The following is a 21,585-nucleotide window of genomic DNA, read 5'->3' on the forward strand; positions in this document are numbered from 1 at the left end:
TCCATTAAACATTAATTTTGATATCTCACCGCTGTATAGGAGGAGGAACAGATAAATTAGAGAAAAAGTTTCCCGTAGCTATTTGTGCGAGTTGTTACTTTCTCTATTTTCTACCTATCCACCCTGCCACCCTTTCGTTCGCACAACACGACTAGGCAGAAACGGAATATCCTCCAGACAAATGCAACGTTCCCGTAAGCATTTCAACGTGTTTGCATCCTCGAATAGCGTTGCATTATTTCACAGATTGCTCGATTAATTAGAAATAGGGTATACCTACGTTTGTTCCAGCTATTTGCTGATATGAAAATGTTACTCACTTGGATGGTCTTGTTCGGTGTTGTTCGCATCTTCGTGACCGGAAGTAGCTTTCTTCGACTGTGCGTTGGCAAAGGTCGATACCTCGATGCACGCCACTGCGATCAATATCCACAGCATACTGACGAACGTCTCATTGACAGTTTCACCCTCGAACCATCCTAACTGGTCGTTTCTATCTGTCAACAAAATATAGAAAAAAATGGTTTCTTCTATGCTCCGTATATTTTCAATCTGTTTTCTTACGCGTAAGAAATCGCAAATTGATTTGAAACGGGATTGATAACCGCGTTGATAAGAGACGCGATTATAGACGATTTAGCAAAGATCAAATTACTTGAAATTTCAATGTTGTACGACTGTACGAGAAAAAGAAGAGGGTAAAGGAAAATGAAGAAGAAGGGAAAAGAGGAAGGAGAGGATAGCGAATTGAATTTCATACGGTCGGTTTAGCCGACAACCGCTGCTCATCCTCTACGTTGAAAGATTTAATCGAAGATTTTCCCTTCACCGACTTTTTCCTAGCCCTTATCCAATTCAACTTTGGCTGTTTCGATTTTTACTCGACAAGAGTGAATGGAACGCTCCTCTGCTTTCCTAATTTTCCATGCTTGCCGAATTACTTGCTCGTTTCAATAATTTTATTCAAGCTTTAGGTTTCCTAAACTTTTACACAACGAGGATGTAGATTTCGACCGCGTTTAGAAATTGCTTTTACAGCTAATAACAAGCGTATTTCATATCGAGAAGGATATTATAAAGAAAATACGTGTATGGAACATGACGTCAAACGATTATTTTCGACGCGAAAATGAATATTAAACAAATAGGTACCTACATAATTGAAAGGTACGACGAAACAGTACTCGCGATTTTTTCATTTCAAAATACAATCTGTCGAAACAATAATTTAATTGATATGAATCCATATTAAACTGCATACGGAATTAAATACAAATTACGCGTTTCCAATATATTTGCATACTTTTAATGAATAATTATTCACAGTTTATTCATTTGAAACGTATCGACTTTGCAATGTGTATATACATGATGTTTTTTTAAAGATATTTATTATCCCGTAATTTATTTTGCTAAACACACGGATAAATATTTTCCCATAGCTGTGCACTTTTTATTCCGAGTTTCTGCTCTTTCTTTTTCTGAATGCTTCAAGAAAAGGTAGAGTGTACAGAGAAATGTTACCGTATTGGTGGAACCACGATGGAAGAAGACGGCACTCGTCTTTCTGACGGCTTGTTCCACGTCGGACACACGAACTTATCTACTTCCCTTTACTTCCGTGCCGAACTATCGTATACCGGATACGTGACTCGAGACCTGTCCACTGGAAATGCATGTTCGACGAAACGGAGAAACTTTATTGTCCACTTTGTTCGTGTTACGATTCTAACCCCCAACTTTCTTGGAAAACACGCACCCTACAATTTTTCCAACCTTTACTCCCCGCCCTCCTCTATCGACTGAAGGAAGATTACTGTGTTTAAAACATGTCGATGGTTTAATGATATGTTCCTTCGATTGCTTATCCATTTGCGGTTCGTGTTTGAAACGCAAAGATTTTACATTTTAAAGGCTGGTGCGATGATTCGAGGTGAAGTGGGTTCATTGATAAGTCGAATGTATTGTGAGGGGGAAATGGAATCGAAAACTCCAGCCAAAGAATTCTGATATTTTCCTTTTAATTCTCATGGTACCTTGCACACTGTAGCTCGCTGCATTGCTCCAAAATGAATTGAATCCATTGGGAAATTGAATTTTATCTACAGGTATCTGGAAGCCGAAAACTCTAGCAAATGGAAAATTGTGGTAATAGTAGGATTTTTGAATTCTAATTCTAATACTATTTCGCACTTTAAAATTGCTGAAAAATAGATACGATCCAAATGGATTGGTTCCACGCGTATCTTAAATGAATTTTATACATATTCGAAGGTCGAACAATTCTAAAACGTCCTTTTTCGAATTTCATTCTTTGCACGTAGAGTGCTTAGAGTTAGCATTTCATAAAGTTGGAGCAGAGTCCGATGGATTTTGTCAGTCGATAATCAAGTATTCTATTAACGAGAAGAACAGGAGACGTTCGGATAAGTTGAGACGACTACCAATGTTCCCATAGGAGAGTCTCGAAGGGCCAGCTACGGAAACAGTTCGTGTCACTTCTAAGTCTTTTCAGGGAGTTGTTAAATCACCATTAGCGAGTTCCAACACGAAAGAGTTCTCTATTCATCGTGAACTTTCGCACTTCTAAATGTTTGTCGACGTAAAAGAGAGACGATGGTCTTCCTTTACGTGAAATTAATTTTTTACGATTCACGGGAAAGCTACGTTTTCGTACTTATTTACGAGGGTGTTAACGAATTTATCTGTAATCTCGTTTAAGGTTAGTTTCAAATCACCGATAATATTTCCATCGAACCTATTTCATCATTTTTGAGATTCTAGTTTTCAATTTTCTTCTATTTATTGCAACTGTTCCAAATAATTATTATACTACAGAACATATTCTGTATTTGGGTTCATTATCTTGTTTAAAGAGAAAATTCTTCAATTTTGGATGTAATCCAGTTCTTCGTAAGACGTACGTTTTCAAGCGATAAAAGGGTTACAAAATTTCTTTTAATGGAAAAGGAACGGTGAAAGGAAATGAAGTTTGCCAGAAATCAGATTATAACCGGGTAAGCAAACGACTTGAAGTACGAGCAGCATTTTTTTCTCGCCAGTTGAACTTTGGCCAGGCGAAGGAAAAACAGCGGCATATTTTGGAAGTTTGAAATAGGCAGTTACTTGTACTTTCGTTCATCAAGCCCGTTCCATTTTCAAACTTCGCTGCCGTAAAGCCATTCTCGAGGAGACCCCGTTTTAAAAGTAAAACTTATTCGTGCGCAATTTCGCGCTACCTTTACATTTGCAAAGAAAACTTACTTTATTAAATGTTTACACTCGAAAGAATTTTAATCTTACCTTTAATCTGTACCTACCGATCTACAAATAAATATTTTCACTTGATACTCTTTTCCTCGTTTCTTTTCCTTTGAGAGATTCAAGATTTTTAATCTGGTCAGATTTTATAACGTTAATAAAATTAATAAATTTTATCTGCCACGATATTTGTGCCATAAAATCAGATGTTTTACAATCTCTTGCAAAAGTTTCGTAACAATCTAACTCGATCGTTGAATCGGCGTTAAACGAAAGATAAATTGATTTCAATTTTTCAAGCAACTCTGATTTCTTTGATATTAAAGAGTCCGTTTGCTCGTTGTACGTAGCAACAAGCTAGAAGCAGCGCGGATGGTAGCAAAATGAAGCAACGCAGAGGGTCGAGATGAAACACATATTACGTAACGATGTCATTAGAAGATTGCGTTATGGTTTCCACTGGAAAACGGCCTGGTAAAACGGAAGATGTCTGCTCGCATAAACGTTTCATGCTGGTATCCGGCACGATAGCTAGGACGAACGGGGAACAAGCACGACGATGATTGTCGCTTCGCGCGACGCTCGACCGAAAGGGTGTTATTTTTTTTATCGACCAGCAATACTCTCGCTGGGCGTCAATCGGCCAACGAAACAGAAATAAAATCGAGCAACCGTAATTCGCGATATCCTTTCTATTTTTGCCCGTTCACGAATACGCCATTAACAAGAAACGAATGGTCGACTTTTCGTGCATTTTTGAAGAGCGAATATCTACTACTTTTTTTGAAGTTATTCCATTATTCAGGAGTTATTTTATTAGTTATTGCTTTAAATTAATTTTTTCGATTATTTATCATTAGACCCTAAATTTCCAACTTGTTGGCCATTTTTATTTTTATACAAAATTTCTTCAAAGAGAGTGGTATAACTTTTAGGAAGTGAAGCTGAAATAGGGGATACAATTAAACTTAAATTTACTGTCTCAGCAGCTCGCTAACCGAGAGTTAATGGGATGAGAAAAGATAACTACTCTTTAAAGCAGTTCGTGAACTTAAAATATACGTATACATTGTCTGATACAAAATTGTTAAAACAATGTGAAAAATTTGCAAATCTGTTTTCGCAATTGAAAAACTAAAAGGAGAAACGCGTTTGCGTCGGGCGACGCGACGCAAGCGTTAACACCGAATGCAGACCAGTCTATTCCTTACCGCGAATCTTTTTTGCTCTCTTTTCCACTGTGCTCTAAACGACGACTCCACTGGCGAATCGATCGTGGATAAAATTCTCGAATACACGAACCACGAGCTCCTAACGCTCGAGTAATGAATCCAAGAAAAGAAAACAAAGTCATACGAAACTAAACGACTATTTACCTGCGCGTGGTAATCCTCGAAGTTCAGTTGCCAGAAGCCACGATAATCACACCCAATCGACACACGTCTGTTTACACTTTTTCACAACATCGTCATTCACAGATCCGTCGGTGGCGTGAAATGAAATCCAGATGAAATTCCTTCGAGAACACGTGTTACCTACTGTGTCTTCTCATCGGTCGTCAAACACACTTGCTCGTAACTCATTCGGCTTTACGTCGTGCAAACATCTCTGTACCGCACTAATTGCCGAGTTCCATTCTCGCGCACTACATCCATCGATCCTTCCTAGAATAATTCGATGATCAATCAGTTTCACCGAACGATAGATCTGTACATCGCGTATCCAAGATGAAAATGATCGTCGATTCGAAGCAACCGGTCATGTTCACGCGAGCAAGTTTATCGCGTTGTTGTTTCGAGCGAACGAAAAATGAAGAAAGAAAGAAAGATACGAGAGAAATATGGAAGGAAGGAAGATGACGACAACGGATCGAAGTTGTACTAGAGAGGATTGGAAATGGTTTCTCGAGGCGCGAAACATCGATAATGGCGATCGAAGGAGGCGTTGATACCTCCCTCACGAACGAAGCGCGCGCGTCGAGCTCCGCGATGACACTGGATGCTGCCGATGAACTTTCGCGCACGGCCAGCGTTCTGCGCCCCAAACTCACCCCGTAGCCCCCCCACTTCTCTCCTCGAGCGTACGTCCAAACCTCCCTATGTGCCCACACACCCCCAACCCGTGCAACCCCTTCTCACCCATCCCACCATCCATTCGACACCCCGTCCACTTGCTTCGTGCAAGTTCGATAATCTTCGTGCGAGTCCGCGGGATAAAGAGGAAAAAGCGAGAGAGTAAGGGGTTGAAAGCTTGCACAGGAACAGGATGGTAGAGGATTCCTGACGTGCACCACGGGGCAAAAGGGATGAGGAAAACGTGCTTTTCCATTCGCGCTTCCGCGACGGCGGCGGACAACGTCGAAAAACCGCGCGATACGCGTCCACGCTCGGTACAAACTCAAGATTAATGAGACCGCTGGCTCGATAACGCTGGCTTTTTCGCGCGGTAATTAACCGATATTGATTGCGTCGCGTTGATCGAAATTAATGGAATCACCGGTTAGAAAGAGGGATGATGGTTTCTGTTTTAAAACCAGAGCTCGGTACTGTTGCGAGGTTATTAGTTATTATCCTATTTAAACTCGGCTATCTGTTCTTTATTGCTGCAAGTTATCAGCTACGTGAATTCTCGTGTTTTTTTTTTCTGAAGGCTTTTAACCTGTTCCAATTAATTTGAGATAAAAGACGATGAAAAGTGATAATCTTTAAAATGCTAATTGGTAATAATTCAATTTCAATACACAATACCGTATTATACTGTGTTAGCGAGAAGGAGAATTAACATATTCTGTTACCGGGATTCTATTCAGCTATAATAATATTGTAATCAAATTTCGATGTTTTGCATCAAATGAAACATCATGAATCGAGCTAGAAATATATATAGATGGATCAATTACGCGAAATATCGAGTCGGTATAGCGCGTAATGATTGGTAGGCAAACGACATAATGCGCACGAGCATTTAATTCCTCGTTAAAATCAACAAATCCTTTCCTGTTGCAAATATTTTTCGCGAGATTGCTAACGTGATAAATTATAGGTGAATCGATTGATTCGTAATGGAATTAACTTTATAAATCTTATAAGTTGGAGTGAATACGAATAATTAGATATTAGAAAATAGCATCGATGTATTGTTCGTTCCTTCGTTGATACCTACTTGGAAAATTTCTGTTTTTGCGGGGTTCGGTTTGCCGCTATCCCATTAAAATATTGCTCGCAATATTCGTCGCCGAGAATGGAGAAACTTGAGCGGAAGTGTAGTGGCGAGTTGGCAGTTTGGCGTATCCGAAACTTGGGACACGAGTACGAAATGAAGTTGATCCAGTACGCGGTCCACGGAGTTTCAACGTGTACGGATGAATGGAGAAACTTCATTTACGACGTTATACAAATCGCTGATTATGTCCTCGGTACTGAGCAAACATTTACGATTTTGAGAAAGAACGAAGACTTCGTTTTTCGCACAGATTAGTCATAAATAAATTATTTCTCCGTTCCTCGGGGCAGATTAATTCAATTTCTGGTCCGTGGATGAAAATGGACGTACTTTTTATTCGACCGTTGTGCATCTTCCATCGAGGAATTAGTGGGAACCATTCGGAAAGACGGAAAACGTAGGAAGACTTTAAAAGAAAGCGCAGTGCCGCGACTTCCGGCGTCAAAGGCGACCGTGGAAGGTAGCGGTTTGTCGTAAAGAGCTTCGCTCAGGTGTTCTTTGCGATCCATCTCCGTCGCGAATCGCGAAGAAAAATACTTTGAAAAGAGTTCGCTGCCTTCTTTCCTGATGTATAAAGGAAGCTGAGCTTTGCGTACCTAAAGGACTAGTTTTACGATAACATAGCACAGAAATGGGTAGATCAGAGTGATCTCGATACGATCAATCCCAATGGTTGTAATCTTTTAACGCGATAATATGTACTTGTTTGTAATACCAAAAGATGTAATTTAATGGAACTTCTTAAACATACGATTCTTGAAACGGAATTGAATAAGGTGCGAGATATAAATCTGAGGAAGGAATACGCGAAACCGAAAATTTTTGCCAGCAAGGATTTGTCGATGCTTCTTGAGTAGGTTTTGCATCGCTTTTTGGTGAACGTCGTTCGCAGAAAAAGGTGAAAAGGAAGAAAAATTCAAGTATTTCTTTTTATTTATGCGCGAAGCTGTTGCATCCTCGAGGCTTTGGAATACTGAAATGTTGATGCGCCTCCATCGATGCAACATCCTCGAATAAACGAACCGTGTACTAATTAAGTTTTACAACTATTCGACGACACTCGTTAGTAATAGCAGCACAATTTCTGCGAAAATTGAGCCTGTCCTTTTATTATCAACGCGAACAAAATCGTTATTATGTAACAAAATAATGCTATTGAAAATCTTTAGCTTCTCTTTCATAAGTTATTCGATGAATAAGTTAGCAGTAGAAGCGTTCATGTTTCAAACTTAACTCACAAACTTGACGAATTCTAAATCACGCTAGTTATTCATAACACAGCCATCTTCGCTCCTAAGGTCTTTAAATCCCGTAGCATTCACTTGGGAAAATTTAATTAATACAGTGGGTTGTATGATAATCAATTCTTAACGATTGTATTCTATTGTTATCATTGAAATATCACAGAACTCCTGTTTGCGTTTCGAATTTAGATGTGCACTCTACACACTACACTGGCTATTGACGCTGACTGTACTTGTGTTGGTTATTATATACATAGTAGACTGTATGCAATTATGCGTACAGTATTAACTTATGCGAGGAATATTGTGCCACCTTAGGGAACACTCGTGATACAGATTCATATGCTGCACCGCATGGGAGAACAATAAAGCAAGCAAGCCAAGCAAGCAAGCTTATCGAGCTAGAATCCCAAGAGTATCGTACCCGTGGTGTGTGAAACACGAGGGAACGAAAGAGGATAAGTAAAAGACGATTAAAATTGATGAAAACTATTTAATGAAAGGATAAATTTGTTGTATCAGAGATGTTAGCCTTAATTTATACGTATGAAATATGTATACGATGTACGTATATTGTATTCATGGATGAAATTTATACGGAAAACGAGCCGAGATCGTTCGAATTTACCCCGAAAGCTGGGCGACTTCGTAAACGTTCCGGCAGTCCTTCTCGTAAAACGGAAAACGATTGGAATCCGGAAGCAAGTTGAGCCAGCGAGTCGGAAACGCTCGATACGGCATGGCAGTCCACTTTTCGGTTTCGAAAGAAATAGAAGAAAAAGAGTAGCGTCGAGTTGCTAGGCTGCGAAAGAGAGGATGAGAATTTTACAGGAACCGGCGAAGATAGAAGAGGAGGGAATAGCGTTTGAAATTGTCGAGAATGCATCGAATACTTTTTCAACAGCCTCGGTAGCTCTAGTTCGCGTTGACAGTTTCTTGATAGCTATTACTTTTCATTGTCAGCTTGGCTGGATTATCCTGCAAGATCAGATTCGAATTCAGATTCGGATTCGGATTCGGATGCTAAGAAATCCGCGATTCTGTTACGCGTACGTGAACTATCACGCTCGATTTTCTTCGTTACAAATACGTATCTAAACACCTTATAAATTCGTATTAACGTTACCCTGAAAGAATATCGAGAAATTTCATCGTTTATTAAGACATTGCCGAGGCGTAACTGATTGCCAGTCGTATGGATTGGGAGGTACACGATGGCATCTGTAACAAGGAATCGAATTGTCGATCAATTACCATAATACCGCTATTTCACCGCGTTCTTTTTCATTTTTCAATAACGGATGTCACATTCTCGCATTCTCGCGTTCGATCGCGCAGCTACGTATCGATAAAGTTCGTAACTCGGTCGAAAGCGATCGAGTTCGATGGTCGAGTAGAATTTTAAGACAGGAGTTTGGAGGAGTTCCGGGTCGCGAGAGGCGCGTTTATTCAAGTTTTATTGGTTCAACCGAAGAAAAGAAGAGAGATTCGATGGGAGGGAAAAGAAATGAAAGGAACGAATGAAAGAAAGCGATTCGAAAGAAGAACTGCGGATCCTTTGTCGGGATTATTGAGATCAATTATCGTCGAGCAGGATGATAATCCGCCTGGTCGGTAGCGACAGATGGATCTAAAGTCGCGTACGTAGCAACCGAATGGCCGATACATTATCATAATGTTGCGATTCTACTGTTGAAACGCGAATTCTTCTGCTATCTAGCTGCTTTTAATTCGCCTTTGCTCCCCACCTACGATTACTCATCGACCAACTGGCACGATTCGAACCCAATCCCGGTCGTATGCGCATTTTTACAACTATAATTGTCGAGCAACTTTTATGAAAGAATTTACGAATCGTTGAAAACTTGTGAATCGATGGAAAGATTTATTAATCGTCTTCAATGTTAATTTACAGATAATTCCCGTTTGACGATCTAAAGGAACAAACGTCTACAGAGTGGAGAATAGCAGAGAAAAGAGTGTTGAGTTCGTCGAGGATCAATCGTTGTTTGATCTCAGGTGTATTGCAGTGGCAGTAGTACAAGTCAACGATCGGTGAGTCGCATGCTTTATGGTTCCTCCGATCCTCATTGTGTCGGTTCGAAACGACACGGGGACTGGTTGTATTTTTTATTATCTTTACAAACGAGTATAGTGACTATGAATATTATTACGTATTATATAAATATGCCATTCTAACGTCACTATGCCCGTTATTTATACATATATGCTGTTTATTTCTATAGAAAATTGTACGAAAATCTCGATATCGTATTATCGTATTATTTTCGTGTTACGATTATTCTGCTCGCTGGTGCACGATTATGGCGGTACACACGAATACGTTTGAATAAGTTTGAATACGTTCGAATACTTTCGAACAATTTTCCTGTGATTATTTACAGATGCAACCTTTGTTCTATATTCTATATACTATTCGATATAGTATACCCGTGGAAATGATAAAACACTCTGCTTTCATCGAAACGGATATAATTTATTCCGCACGAACGATTTGTGTAGGCAGGAATAAACCGAAAATTGAAAAATATTGGATAATTTACAAACGAATCGCGGCGCACTTGGTCAGCTACTATGTTTCAATCGACAGTGTTTTTTGTTTCGTTTATCCAACCCTCTGCTCGTTTTTCTATTTTTTCTCATTTCGGTCTTCACGTTTGCATTGAAATCGAAATGCTGGCTATAAATTAACGACATTGGCATCGCGATGTCTCGTTCATGAATTATTTGCCGTTTTAATTGTAGTACGTGCCGTTCAATTGGTAATGAATGTTTCCTTTTTATCGAATTCGAAACAAGTCCGTTTCCTTCGCTTTTGTCCATTCGTTTATTCCCATCTTTTATAATAAGATATATGATAATCACGTTTGCTTCGTAACTGTAAATTAATTAATTTTTATTTTCACTTCTTCATCATAGCAAAAGGTCCATCGAGTTGGACGGTGGATCGTTAAACAAACATTCGACTGTTTTTGTAGCGAAAACAGAGGAACTGAAGGATTTCTGATCTCACAAATTCGAGATTCCTAGTCGAGCTTCCAATTACTTTGTTTCGACGTTCATCTACAGCGATTCGAGCGTATCGTTCGTCACCCTCGAACGAACACTTTGTCCCTCGACTAAGCTATGTGGTTTCATAACTTTCATAATAAATCCTGCAGCGACACAGTTCACCGATTTATTAATTCATCTTTTTCTAAGTTCGATTTCATCTATGATTCCGTTCCGTTCCGTTACCCAGTGATCTACCTCACCCTTTGTGAAAATTTTAGAAAGCTCTATTGCATTGAATTTCATATTAATCTGCTTAATAACGTCGCGTTTATTTTGCTTATAAAATCTAGCCTCACACGAGAAATACGGTGTAAGTGAATGAAAGGTTTATCGGTAACTCTTGTTCTCGTTTCATTGATGAAATTTGTAAAGGTTAATTTTCCCGATATAGATTTCCTTTCGAAATTGAATGGAACGAGGTCGAATTGAAAAAAATAGTTAAATTTAACCGAAATCGTAATACAATTAGATTTTGATCGTCAATCAAGAAGAAGGATACGTTTCTCTGGAATCGAGTGAAACGTGGTTTTAAACTGCTTTCGATCGATCGAAAGTGCGATTCGAGGTACAGAAGGGAAAGAAACTGAGAACATCGAGAGGAAGTTTCCAAGTTTGCGAATTGCATCGCTTCCATTTCCTGCCGGCATTAGCAGTTGATTAATTAATAATGAGAACGTCGCGTCGCGCTATGAAACTTTTCCAACATCTTTCCTTGTCCACTGATGCATCTGCTATATAGACGTTACGACCCCAGCTATGGTAACAGTTTGAAACGAATAAAAGAAGAAAAAAAAAAATGATTAGATTTTTTACCGATTACCTAATTCACTTATTAATCCAAAATTAGATTAACTAAATGAAATAGGTTGATATGTTCCCAAGTATTAATAATCTGTATTGAGTTTGAATGGTCAATTTTGTGAAGGAAAGTAGTCAAGTGAAACATGTGAATATTAAAACAGACACGTGTAATGCCACTTGCCAAACGATTGTGCACATAAAAATATTAACGTTTCGACAATCTAGCTTTTAAATATCTGTAATGGACAAATTATGGTTTAATGTAAACTGACGGTACGGATAATTACGTCTTTTTAGTGTAATTTCACGGGATTGAAAATTTACTGCCAGTGAAACTCGATCTGTTTGCTTCGTTAAATACGAACGGTTCGTTGCTTCCTCTTGTTCGATGGTTGCTTGATGAAAAACTCAATGTACACATTGTGAATATTGATTTACTTTTCATCGTATTGAAATTCACTTCGTGAATTTTCTATCTATCTGTTTACAGTTTTCGGAGTGGAAAGAATCGTGTCTAACGAGGCCTCTTTGTAAGGGGAATAATTATAAGAAATGAATTCGTTGACCGGCACAGTAGAAAGAGCCACGATTAATGGGATAGTAGGATTAGTCAAGGATATTAAGAGTTAGAAAATTATTTTTCATCTAACGGTGAAATTTGATACAATTCCGAATGAGCTACGTATTAATTGGGTGGTGGATAATTTTAACATACCTACATATTGAAAATAGAAAAAGAAGGAAGAAAAGAATAATGGCAGTGACTCGTGACAGATAAGCGCATAGACTTTCCTAAAGTGTGTTTAAGTTTAGTTAGTCGATTCGTTCTGTAAGTATTTAGATGAAAACGGGCAGAAATCCTTCTCGTAGGCAGGTCGGCAGAAAGTTTTACCCCTTAATCGTGCCGTATCTCGGGAAAGTTGCTTGAAGCGGGCAACAAATCGGCTTTAAAGGTGTATGCTATTATATAAAAGAGATTTCGTGCTGTATCCTCGTTGCGTATACTTTCATATACTTGCGAGAGTGGCCCGAGACTGCATTAAACTTGGCGAATTCATGCCTAAGGGTGTACATCCTTTGATCCTGCTTTATACACGATGTATCTAGGTCTAAAGCGGAGATTTTAATTTAATCTCCGAGCGTGCTCGCTTATACGTACGGGCGCGAAAGAACGCGTCCTATGCGAGAAATTAGTTTCCTATTTACATGGAAATTTTGATCAACCGGAGTCACTCGGAACAGAGCCGAACAATGCCGAAGAAAAACGAGAATTTTACTTCTCATTTGGTTAAATTCAACAATCATTGAACTTACGATTAAAGTGAAGAGAAATAAGGGAGAAAAAACTTAATTACTGCTCGTTGATTGAAATACTTTGAAGAAAATTAATTGCTTTAAGCTTGCATCGAATTGCATTCGATCCTTACATTGGATGAAAAACTTAGCAGTGTAGTTTCCGAGAGATTTTAATAAAAATAAGTTTGCGATTCGGTGTGTCGCGTCGCTGTTATTCTGATAGGATCAACGTAGAAGAATGAAAGAGAATCGGTCGTTGAACGAACGTGTTTGCGGAATCAATTTTAGAGAGAATCGCGATCGTTGGGCGCGAGTTAACGAGCCGTGTCTCATTTGTTGCATTACCAGGACAACGAACGCGTAATATATCGTTTAATGGCCGATCGATTAAACGCTGTACCAAGCGCGTCCCATACTCGTTATTTAAACGAAATTCGTGTTATAATACCTACCTCTTTCCGTACGATCTCGCAACGTTGCGTTCCAAAGCAATCGGACGATTCGATCGGAACTATCGGAACTATCGGTCGAATGGGGAAACACGTTATCGAAAACTACGGTGAATCTGTGTAGCTGAGGTAGTTGGAACACGATATTGCATTTTAACGAACAGAAAATTGCTCCTTCTCGTCGTCGTTTTCGTTGTCATCGTCCTACAGAGAAGAAAGGGTTCAGGTTTAAAAGAGAAATCGTATAAGCTGGGTTGGCACGTTGCAATCCGGTCGTTGTACCAGCATCTACAAAGAAACGAGAAAGGTGTAAATGGTGGCGAAGGAGATTGCCCGACTTTCAAGTAACCGAAGGAAAAAGATACGAGAGTGGAAAGAGTCAGATGCGTCGTCGTAAATTGTACAGCTTTATGGACGATATTAAACACGTTAAGTACTCGTGTAACTTTCAGGTAATTACCAGATTTCTTGCCTCAATTTATTACTTTCTTATCGTTTTCATTATGCGCCCATTCTCACTTGACTGACTCGTATGTCTGATAGGAACGTAGATATATTTACATACTTTGGTGCATAGAAATAGGCTGTTTCTCTAAAGTCTAAAGGAACAACCGTGCGAACCATTTGTAATCGCACAAATTTACACGGTTACATACACAGATGTGGGGTAGTTTCGTCGTGCCTATGAAGAGCGCATGCTTGTTACCCCCTCCAAGTGTCGGATGAGCTTGGGATCTGCCGATCGATAGATCGTGAGCACTCTGATCTCTCCGGGTGTCTAGACCACACGTGTTTTGAAAGAGGGATTCCGCATAGGGAAACACGGGGCATAGCTCGAGTCAAAGTGACATTCGACCGCATAGCAAGACGGCTAGTGCTCGCAGTTATTGTTCGCGTTTCAAACTGACGAGTCGGTGATCGAAACTGTATCACGGCACTGCTGCGTCTCGAAATCACGATTTCGAAATCGGAAGTTTAACACCTGAGGGATCAGAGTCAAGTAGGTAAACTCTCCAAGTTTTTGTGCATTCGAAGATCCGAGAAACGAGATCCACTTAATTCGAAGAGTAGCTCTCCCATCTCGTGTATTTAACAAGTGTCATACGAGCTTAATTCTCAAGGGTCCATTATTCACTCACTGCCGAACTCGGACAACTGTAGGCTGTAATTTGGAAATTGGTGAATTCGCGTTAAAGAAATAATTTTCCTTTCCAAAACACCACCTTTAATCTTCTGTGTCGTGGAGTCGATTCAACGCGTGCCTTCCTTCTCCTCCTGTAAGTAGCTTTCAAACCTATAGACCAAATTTCGAGCATTTCCACCTTACACTCGTTACGAGCATAATTTAACGGTCGTACGTCGTTATTCCGAAAAGTGTCGCAGTAGCTAGAGCCGAGCCACAACATCGGCAAGAACTAGAGGAATTTCTTCTATCAATAAACATCTGCGTGTTGTCATATTTCGAATCGCTCCATGATCTGTTTTCGTTGCGTTCGCGTGTGTCCTTAGCTCACCCGAGTACAACTGTCGTTTGCGAGTAATTCAACGTCTCTCGTTGAAACATTTAAGAAGTATTGGTAAACAGGTGTCGTAAATCGTAGCAAGGATCTAGTGTAATCGTAGGATCGTTCAAAGACAATAACGAGAAAGAACGAACCAAGAAGGCGTATCGTAATCCGGTCGTTGCAGCACGTTTCCAAATAAACGAAGAAGGTGTAAGTGGTAGCGAAGGAGATTGCGTGAGTTTCGAGGAACAGTAAGAAAAAGATATGAAAGTGGAAAAAGTCAGTTCGCAGTCATAAATCGTGCAGCTTGCTGCACCACCGTGGAAATAGGGTGGACCGTATCCGGAAACGTGAATCCTCTATCCAGCGACATTTTAAGAACTTAATCATTCCATCCCCTTCTTCTCCTTTTCCTTCTGCTCCTTCTCATCCACCCCTTCTTCTTCTTCTTCTTCTTCGTCGTCGTTAGAAATGGTTCTTTCATTAACGCGTATCGTTTCGCGCAAATATCCAGTATTGTCGAGAGTTGGTCGTCGGAACGAAAAGTTGCGAGACTCGAGGCAAACGACATAGAAGTTCTTTCGATATTGCGAGCAAAGTAAAACTTTTTCTTCAATCGAACTCCAAGTTATTCTAATCATCATCGATACCTCGTGTTCCGGTGCGTAACTTTGGCAGAGCGCTTTGCAAGTCGAGTATCAGGAAAGTTGAAAAGTCGAATTGTTCCGGTACCGTATACGACTTGCAGCCGTAGAATCGCATTTACATGTCAACTTTTCGATTTTCTCGACGTTTGTATTTCGGTTATTTCACTTATTTCGATATTGCTTTTTTAAACTCTCGTTCTCTGCCAAAAACGCACTGCTACCGTTACAGAGCTTTATTTTACAGAGAATCAATTTTGAATACATATTCGTTGAATAGGCAAGCGTGTATCGTTCGAACGAATCACTTTACTTTTTCGGCTAAATGTTTCTCGAGGAACCTTTCGTCGAAGAGGGTATTTTAAAATTAATTTTATTATTAGTCGCAGGATTAAAATTTTTTTGCAACGATATAACGAGATGTTAATTACTTACCAGTCTTTCATTACTCCTTCTCACGATAATTTTGTAATTAGACACTATGTTCTAGTTTCAAAGACATCCATCATTTTAGTAATCAAACAGGTGTTCGTAGAAAGTTTTCTGTTATCGTATCATCGATACGCCATCGCTCATTTTATAGATATAATCCAAACGAGTGGATAAAGTGTACGCAATACAATGTCAGGATTCATTTTGATAGCCGTTCGTAATTACAGAATGATGTATTTATTTATTTTTTTTATTTTTCTTCCATTTAGGGTTTTTTGTCACATAAGGTTATTAGCGATATCAAGGAGTAGGTAAAGCTTACATTATCTGTTCTATCAGTTTGGTATCTTTTACAAATTTAAGTAAGTCCTGAATTTTACTGTTTTTTAAATTGTCCTTGAGTGAAGATTCTAGTTTATGTTTGTTGCGGAGGAAATCATTTAGTACAGTGGAGGATTAAATGATCTATTTGTTTCATTGAATTTCGTATGAAAATCGTATGAATGTACTTGAAAGGAGAGAATCGATTCGATCGAAATTAGACGTGGATATTGAAAGTTGCACTGAACGTCGAACATCGTTTCAAATTCTCCTACTATACTGCGACACGTGATTGCATAAACATTTCGTTAACGTCACTACTCGAATTTCAATTATCTCATGGAGGTAGCCTCAGTCGCGGCACTCTCTCGCAATTACCCTGTTTAGCGAACAGGACGTGTGTGCCTGTTCGCAATAAATCGATAACCGTTTCAATAACGATTGACAACGTGCTGGTGGTCGCGTGACACGCATTGGGCCCGATTTAAATGACAAAGGGGATTAATCGTTTCGTTCCTCGGAATTTTTTATCACTTCAACCCAACTCTCTGTCAATAGGTACACACCGATAGATCGTTCATTCCGCTTCTCGACTATTTACCTTTCTATTTTTATTCCTTGACTCTCTTTCTCTGATTTCGACTCTCCTTTTTCTAAGCGATCCTTGGAAAGTATTTTTATTTACTTTTGCCGTTCAATGAATTTCCAACCGTCTCCTTCTATCTATTACCTGCCTGCATTACGGAAATTTTGAAATTCGAATCTCATGAAATTCGACCGAAAACACTGAGGAAATTCCCGTTACACTTACTATATCGAGATTTTATCGTGTCATCGTCGATTCAAACGTTTCTGAACGGTTAACCAACGGAACACGCAAGATATCGATAACGTAAAGATGGACAGAGTCGGTGGTATCCATAATATGTAGCGGCTTTTCGACCACTTCCAGTTGGTCACTGCCGGCCGTCTTGAGGTTCACTTCGGAATGGCCCATAGGAGGCAGACATTCCTGAGGGAACCGCGAACCTCTAGGAGGAAGTGCTGTGGCGAACCGCGAGTCCGATCCTGGGATACAGTTCAAACCGAACGAGCTACTCTCGTTCTACCGAGGGAACAGTTTCCCACTTAGTACTACCTTGATACCTGGAAACTAACCTGGCATTGTTCATCGAAGAACATCCTATTGGAATTGACGTATTACGTTCAACTATTCGCTCTATTAAATGTTCCCTCTTAAAGTTAACGTTGACGAACTTGCGAATTCCGAAACTTTTTCTTAGTACGACTAATTATAATATTACGTTATAATAGAAACGATTCAAGAGTTTGTAAGAAAGTTGGCCTATCTTCAGATTCTTTTAATACGTTAATTTCAAACGAAACATTAATACAATACAGAATTGATTTTGTCATTCAAGTCACGTGGTGATTAATTAAAATTACGAACATTTTATAATACTTTTCTACAGTTGGTTAAATTGAACGAATCGAATGAAATAGAGACTGTTCCTTAGCAGTACATTTTCAAAATGAAATACTGAGACAGCGGGATGGGACCGAACTATCTGCAACATCCACTGTAAATATCTTCGACATTTTCAGGGAATGAATTATAGGAAATGCCCTCTCGACTGGTCCCGACTAGTCTGTTTTGCTATCCTTGGACTGGAGAACGTTTTTTAAACGAGGAAATGTTACATGGCGTGTGAATAAATCGATTTTCTGCTTCCATTCCCTATCGGTGGAAGTCAGGCCAACTTGCGAGAACGTTCTTACGATAGTAGATCTAAGCGTATTAAAAAATGAAAATCAATTTTTTACAGAGAGTTATTAATCGACAATTTATTCGCGATCAATTGACGTACGCGTATGGCTTTTATTTGACTTTGCTTGCAGCGTATCAATTTGGTCGATATTGACCAGAGATACCAAATATTTAACGCTTTAATTGCTTTTCGTCGAGCGATCCATTTTTCGTTCACTTTCCTTTCTGTTCCATATTTGGACCTACGAAATTGAATTTCATTTCTACTGCCATTGTTTCTTTGTAACACTTCGAAACGAGGGTGATAGTACGTACAGTCACTTCACTACACGTAGATGCAATTCGAGGAGGGATGGGAATAGGAGGAAAAAGGATGGATATGCGTGCACAGGAACATAGCTAAGCGGGTAGAAGTGGTCGTTGCATCCAACGGGATTCACCGTGTTATTGAAATTGAAATTTACGACTTTAATAGAGACTAAGCTTCCGCGATCATAATTCAAGAAAGGTTGCGTGTCCGGCAGGCGTAACTGACAGGAGTCTTCCTCTTTTAACCCCCTTTCGAGCTGGCAACCCTTTTCGACGCGCTGTTCCATGCGCGCTCGGGTCCTCTGCTTCCGTTTCCTTTGCCCACTTCACTTCTACCCTTTATAACAGTCTTCTACCTACGTTCCGCTTCTCGATTCGGCCAGATATCCCGTCGAGTAGCTGAAGCCTCGGATGATTTAATACACCCTCTAACCCCTTGACGTTCTACGAAAAAATATGTCCGTTCCGTTCTGTAAACGACTGCGCGAAAGTTTGCCCAGCTACGAAAGGCGTATTGTGAGTAGAACGAAAGTGGAGCGAGGAATTCATTGGCTTCTATTGGACAGAATTTCGAACGACGGTTTATTTGATAGCAAATGAATTAGTTATTTACGACTTCTCATTTCATCTTATCGGTAGCTACTTCTCGATACGACAAGATTCCAGCTAAATGTTTAGGCCTTCCATAGACTTTGACATACGTTATTACCATCACTGCCAGGAACCGCCTCCGCGATTTTCACTTTAATTTATCTAATTCATCATATCTTAGTAAATTAATTTGTATAACTTTCCGAGGGGTCCACCCCAAAATCTCGACAGCCCAAAAACCCTAACCCTAACCCTAACCCTAACCTAACCTAACCAAGAACACGGAATTTTGGTAGTCGAAATTTTGGCTATCGGGATTGTGGGTGTCGGGATTTTGGGTGCCACCGCTTTCCGAGAAACCTCAAGTCACTTGGTCCAATTTTAAACGAAGTATTCAATTTCAAACGATATAATAATAATAATAATAATAATAATTTTTTTAGAATGAAATAGAAGGAATGGAAAATAGTTTATTGTTTTAGAGGGATGTTCGATTTGCTTAAGTCAAAGTAAAAGATTTCCAAAAGGTGGACGTGGTAGTAATTTAAAGATAAGTGAAAGTAAATCTCTCGAGAAGATAAACGAGCAGGAGTAGAAAGAAAAAGTGTACCGCTGGCATTCAGAGGACAGGTAAACGGTTTCTAATAACGCATGGCTCCATGGCTTGGCCAGTTTCCTCCAACAAGGTCTCCCACACACCAAGAGTGACTTCCTCGACACTATCGGCTTTATTTACCTTTATCGTCTCCCTACTCTCTCCACTTTGTGCTCACTTACTCTCTTCCATTTACTCTTCCACCTACTTATTTCCTCGTTTTTTCCTCGTCGATTTTTGTCCTCTTTGAGATCAAGACTCTTACGCGGCCGGCCTGTGTCACAAAGAGGAGAACCAATGGTAGCGAAGCTCTTGAAAGATCGCGAAGGGTTGAAACTTTTACCTGAGCAGCAGGTAAATACGCTGGTAAAAATATCAAATTATTCCGTGAAATTAATTTATTCACGATCGCACGATCAAATATCCGCGAGGAGTATGAGAGGGGAAAAGAGAATTTCGAAATTCGCTTCACTCGGTGGTAATCGATTTACAACGTAATTGACTGTACGTTTCGATCGGTTTGAAAATCGTTGGTTCCCAGTCCTCCAGATGAGCCCGGTAAAAACCGTTGGTGAGCATTTTTTTGTTATCCAGAAAATCCCCTGTACGCTGGTAGATTGGCGCAATTTTGAGAAGCCCCCGGTATCGAAACGAGGTCGTTTTCCATAATCGTTAGGACAAACGGTGCCGTTGATAACGAGTACCATAAATCCACAAACGGTCGTCGAAATCGGCTCGTTTCCAGTTTGCAACCGATATTTCACAGTAGGTATAATTTCATTGTTCCACGCGGGCTCTCGGTATGACGGATGAGCATGTGACATTCGATAACGATAACCGATGCTGCTTGTCCAACTGGCTGGATTTAGAGCCGTCTAGACCGTGGCAAGTAAATTGTTTCAATTCTGTTTTACATCATCCGCGTATAATCGCTTTCATTTTACTTCCTTCGATTATTCTCTATCGTCGCTTACTAAATAGGTTACAGCGTTCTACCTTCTCCTAGTCGAATGATCGAATTGTGACCTTATCACGAACAGAGGCATAGTACAATTGTTTAATACTTTAATTTATAAATGTTACTCTATAAATACAAAAAGTTAAGTTTTCAGTTGGATTTAAATTATAAATCATCTTCAACTTTCCTATCTCGAACGTTCTCATTTTTGTATCCGTATAATCTTGCAAACGCATAGATCTTATAGGTCCTTATTGGCATACAGACAGAATCTGTTCCGTTGTAGGTTACGTTTTATCGTTCTACCAAATCCAGTGGAACAGCAATAGGTGTTATCGAACGGAAACGATGATCGAGGATCGAGAATGGAGAAGAAATATTGTCTCACAATCGGTAGCACGAAGCGGCCGAGCAATTAATTATTCGAATTGAGATTAATTCACGGTATCGTTCCAACAAACGAGTAGTTTAACCACGAACGAGCACGAGGAGACGGTTTGCACAGTTTCAATTCATTGGCCGATGTAACGAGCACGGGAACGAGCAGATTCACCTTCGTAAATTAATTAGCAGTTGTAATTCACTTCCGGCGGGTAATAACGGGTCGCGGGAAGCAGTTGGCTGGGCTTGGTGGCGAACGCTAAATGACAATTTACCCAAAAGCAAATTCGCCGCTTATTGTGGAAAGCCGGTACCGGGATGCTCGTGCCTGAAAACAGCCTCCTGCTAGCTCCTTGTTCGTTCGAGACTTTTAATTATCCTCCGGTAAATTTCGCTTTCTCCGCTTTCTTCTCGCGCAATCTGCCGCCAACCCCCGACCGAAGAATTAATGGTTCGCGAACTCGGGCTCATCTCGGTCGTCTCATGCGCCACGTTGCCGTTTTTAAATTATTATTAAAAAGAAACGAGAAATTTCTTTCTTCCTCCTTTCAAACGTTCGTTCCTTCGTTTGTTCGTTCGTTCGTTAACGAGTTCCCATGGAGAAGACGAAGGATATCCGGGACAAACGAGTAGAACGGAAAACAAAGTTCCGATTTCGTTGCTTGAAACGAGCAGCGAAAAATGCCATGACGTTTTTGATTCATCACCCGTCTCGTTCGCAATTTATTCGTTC

General features: G+C 39.9%; 1 protein-coding gene and 1 long non-coding RNA gene across 6 annotated transcripts in view; one reads left to right on the forward strand and one right to left on the reverse strand.

Moving 5' to 3' along the window:
- The window catches only part of LOC117603154 (nephrin), an 89,571-nt gene extending 84,337 nt beyond the window's left edge, over positions 1-5,234 (reverse strand). For 2 of the 5 annotated variants that reach the window (XM_034322017.2, XM_034322015.2), the window contains exons 1-2: positions 4,638-5,233; positions 321-497 (exon numbers count right to left, since the gene is read on the reverse strand). In XM_034322017.2, the coding sequence (XP_034177908.2) occupies positions 321-438 (118 nt within the window). In that variant the 5' untranslated portion in view covers positions 439-497; positions 4,638-5,233. Of the gene's footprint in view, positions 1-320; positions 498-4,637 lie in introns of all 5 variants that reach the window. The other 3 variants (XM_076691410.1, XM_034322016.2, XM_034322018.2) reach the window with 3 other exon arrangements.
- LOC117603156 (uncharacterized) overlaps positions 1-21,585 on the forward strand; it is a 75,642-nt gene that overhangs the window by 14,930 nt on the left and 39,127 nt on the right. The window contains exon 2 of the long non-coding RNA XR_004581152.2: positions 9,643-13,800. This is a non-coding gene — a long non-coding RNA (uncharacterized LOC117603156). The remainder of the gene's footprint in view (positions 1-9,642; positions 13,801-21,585) is intronic.

Source organism: Osmia lignaria, chromosome 12, assembly GCF_051020975.1.
Source record: "Osmia lignaria lignaria isolate PbOS001 chromosome 12, iyOsmLign1, whole genome shotgun sequence".
NCBI lineage: Eukaryota > Metazoa > Arthropoda > Insecta > Hymenoptera > Megachilidae > Osmia > Osmia lignaria.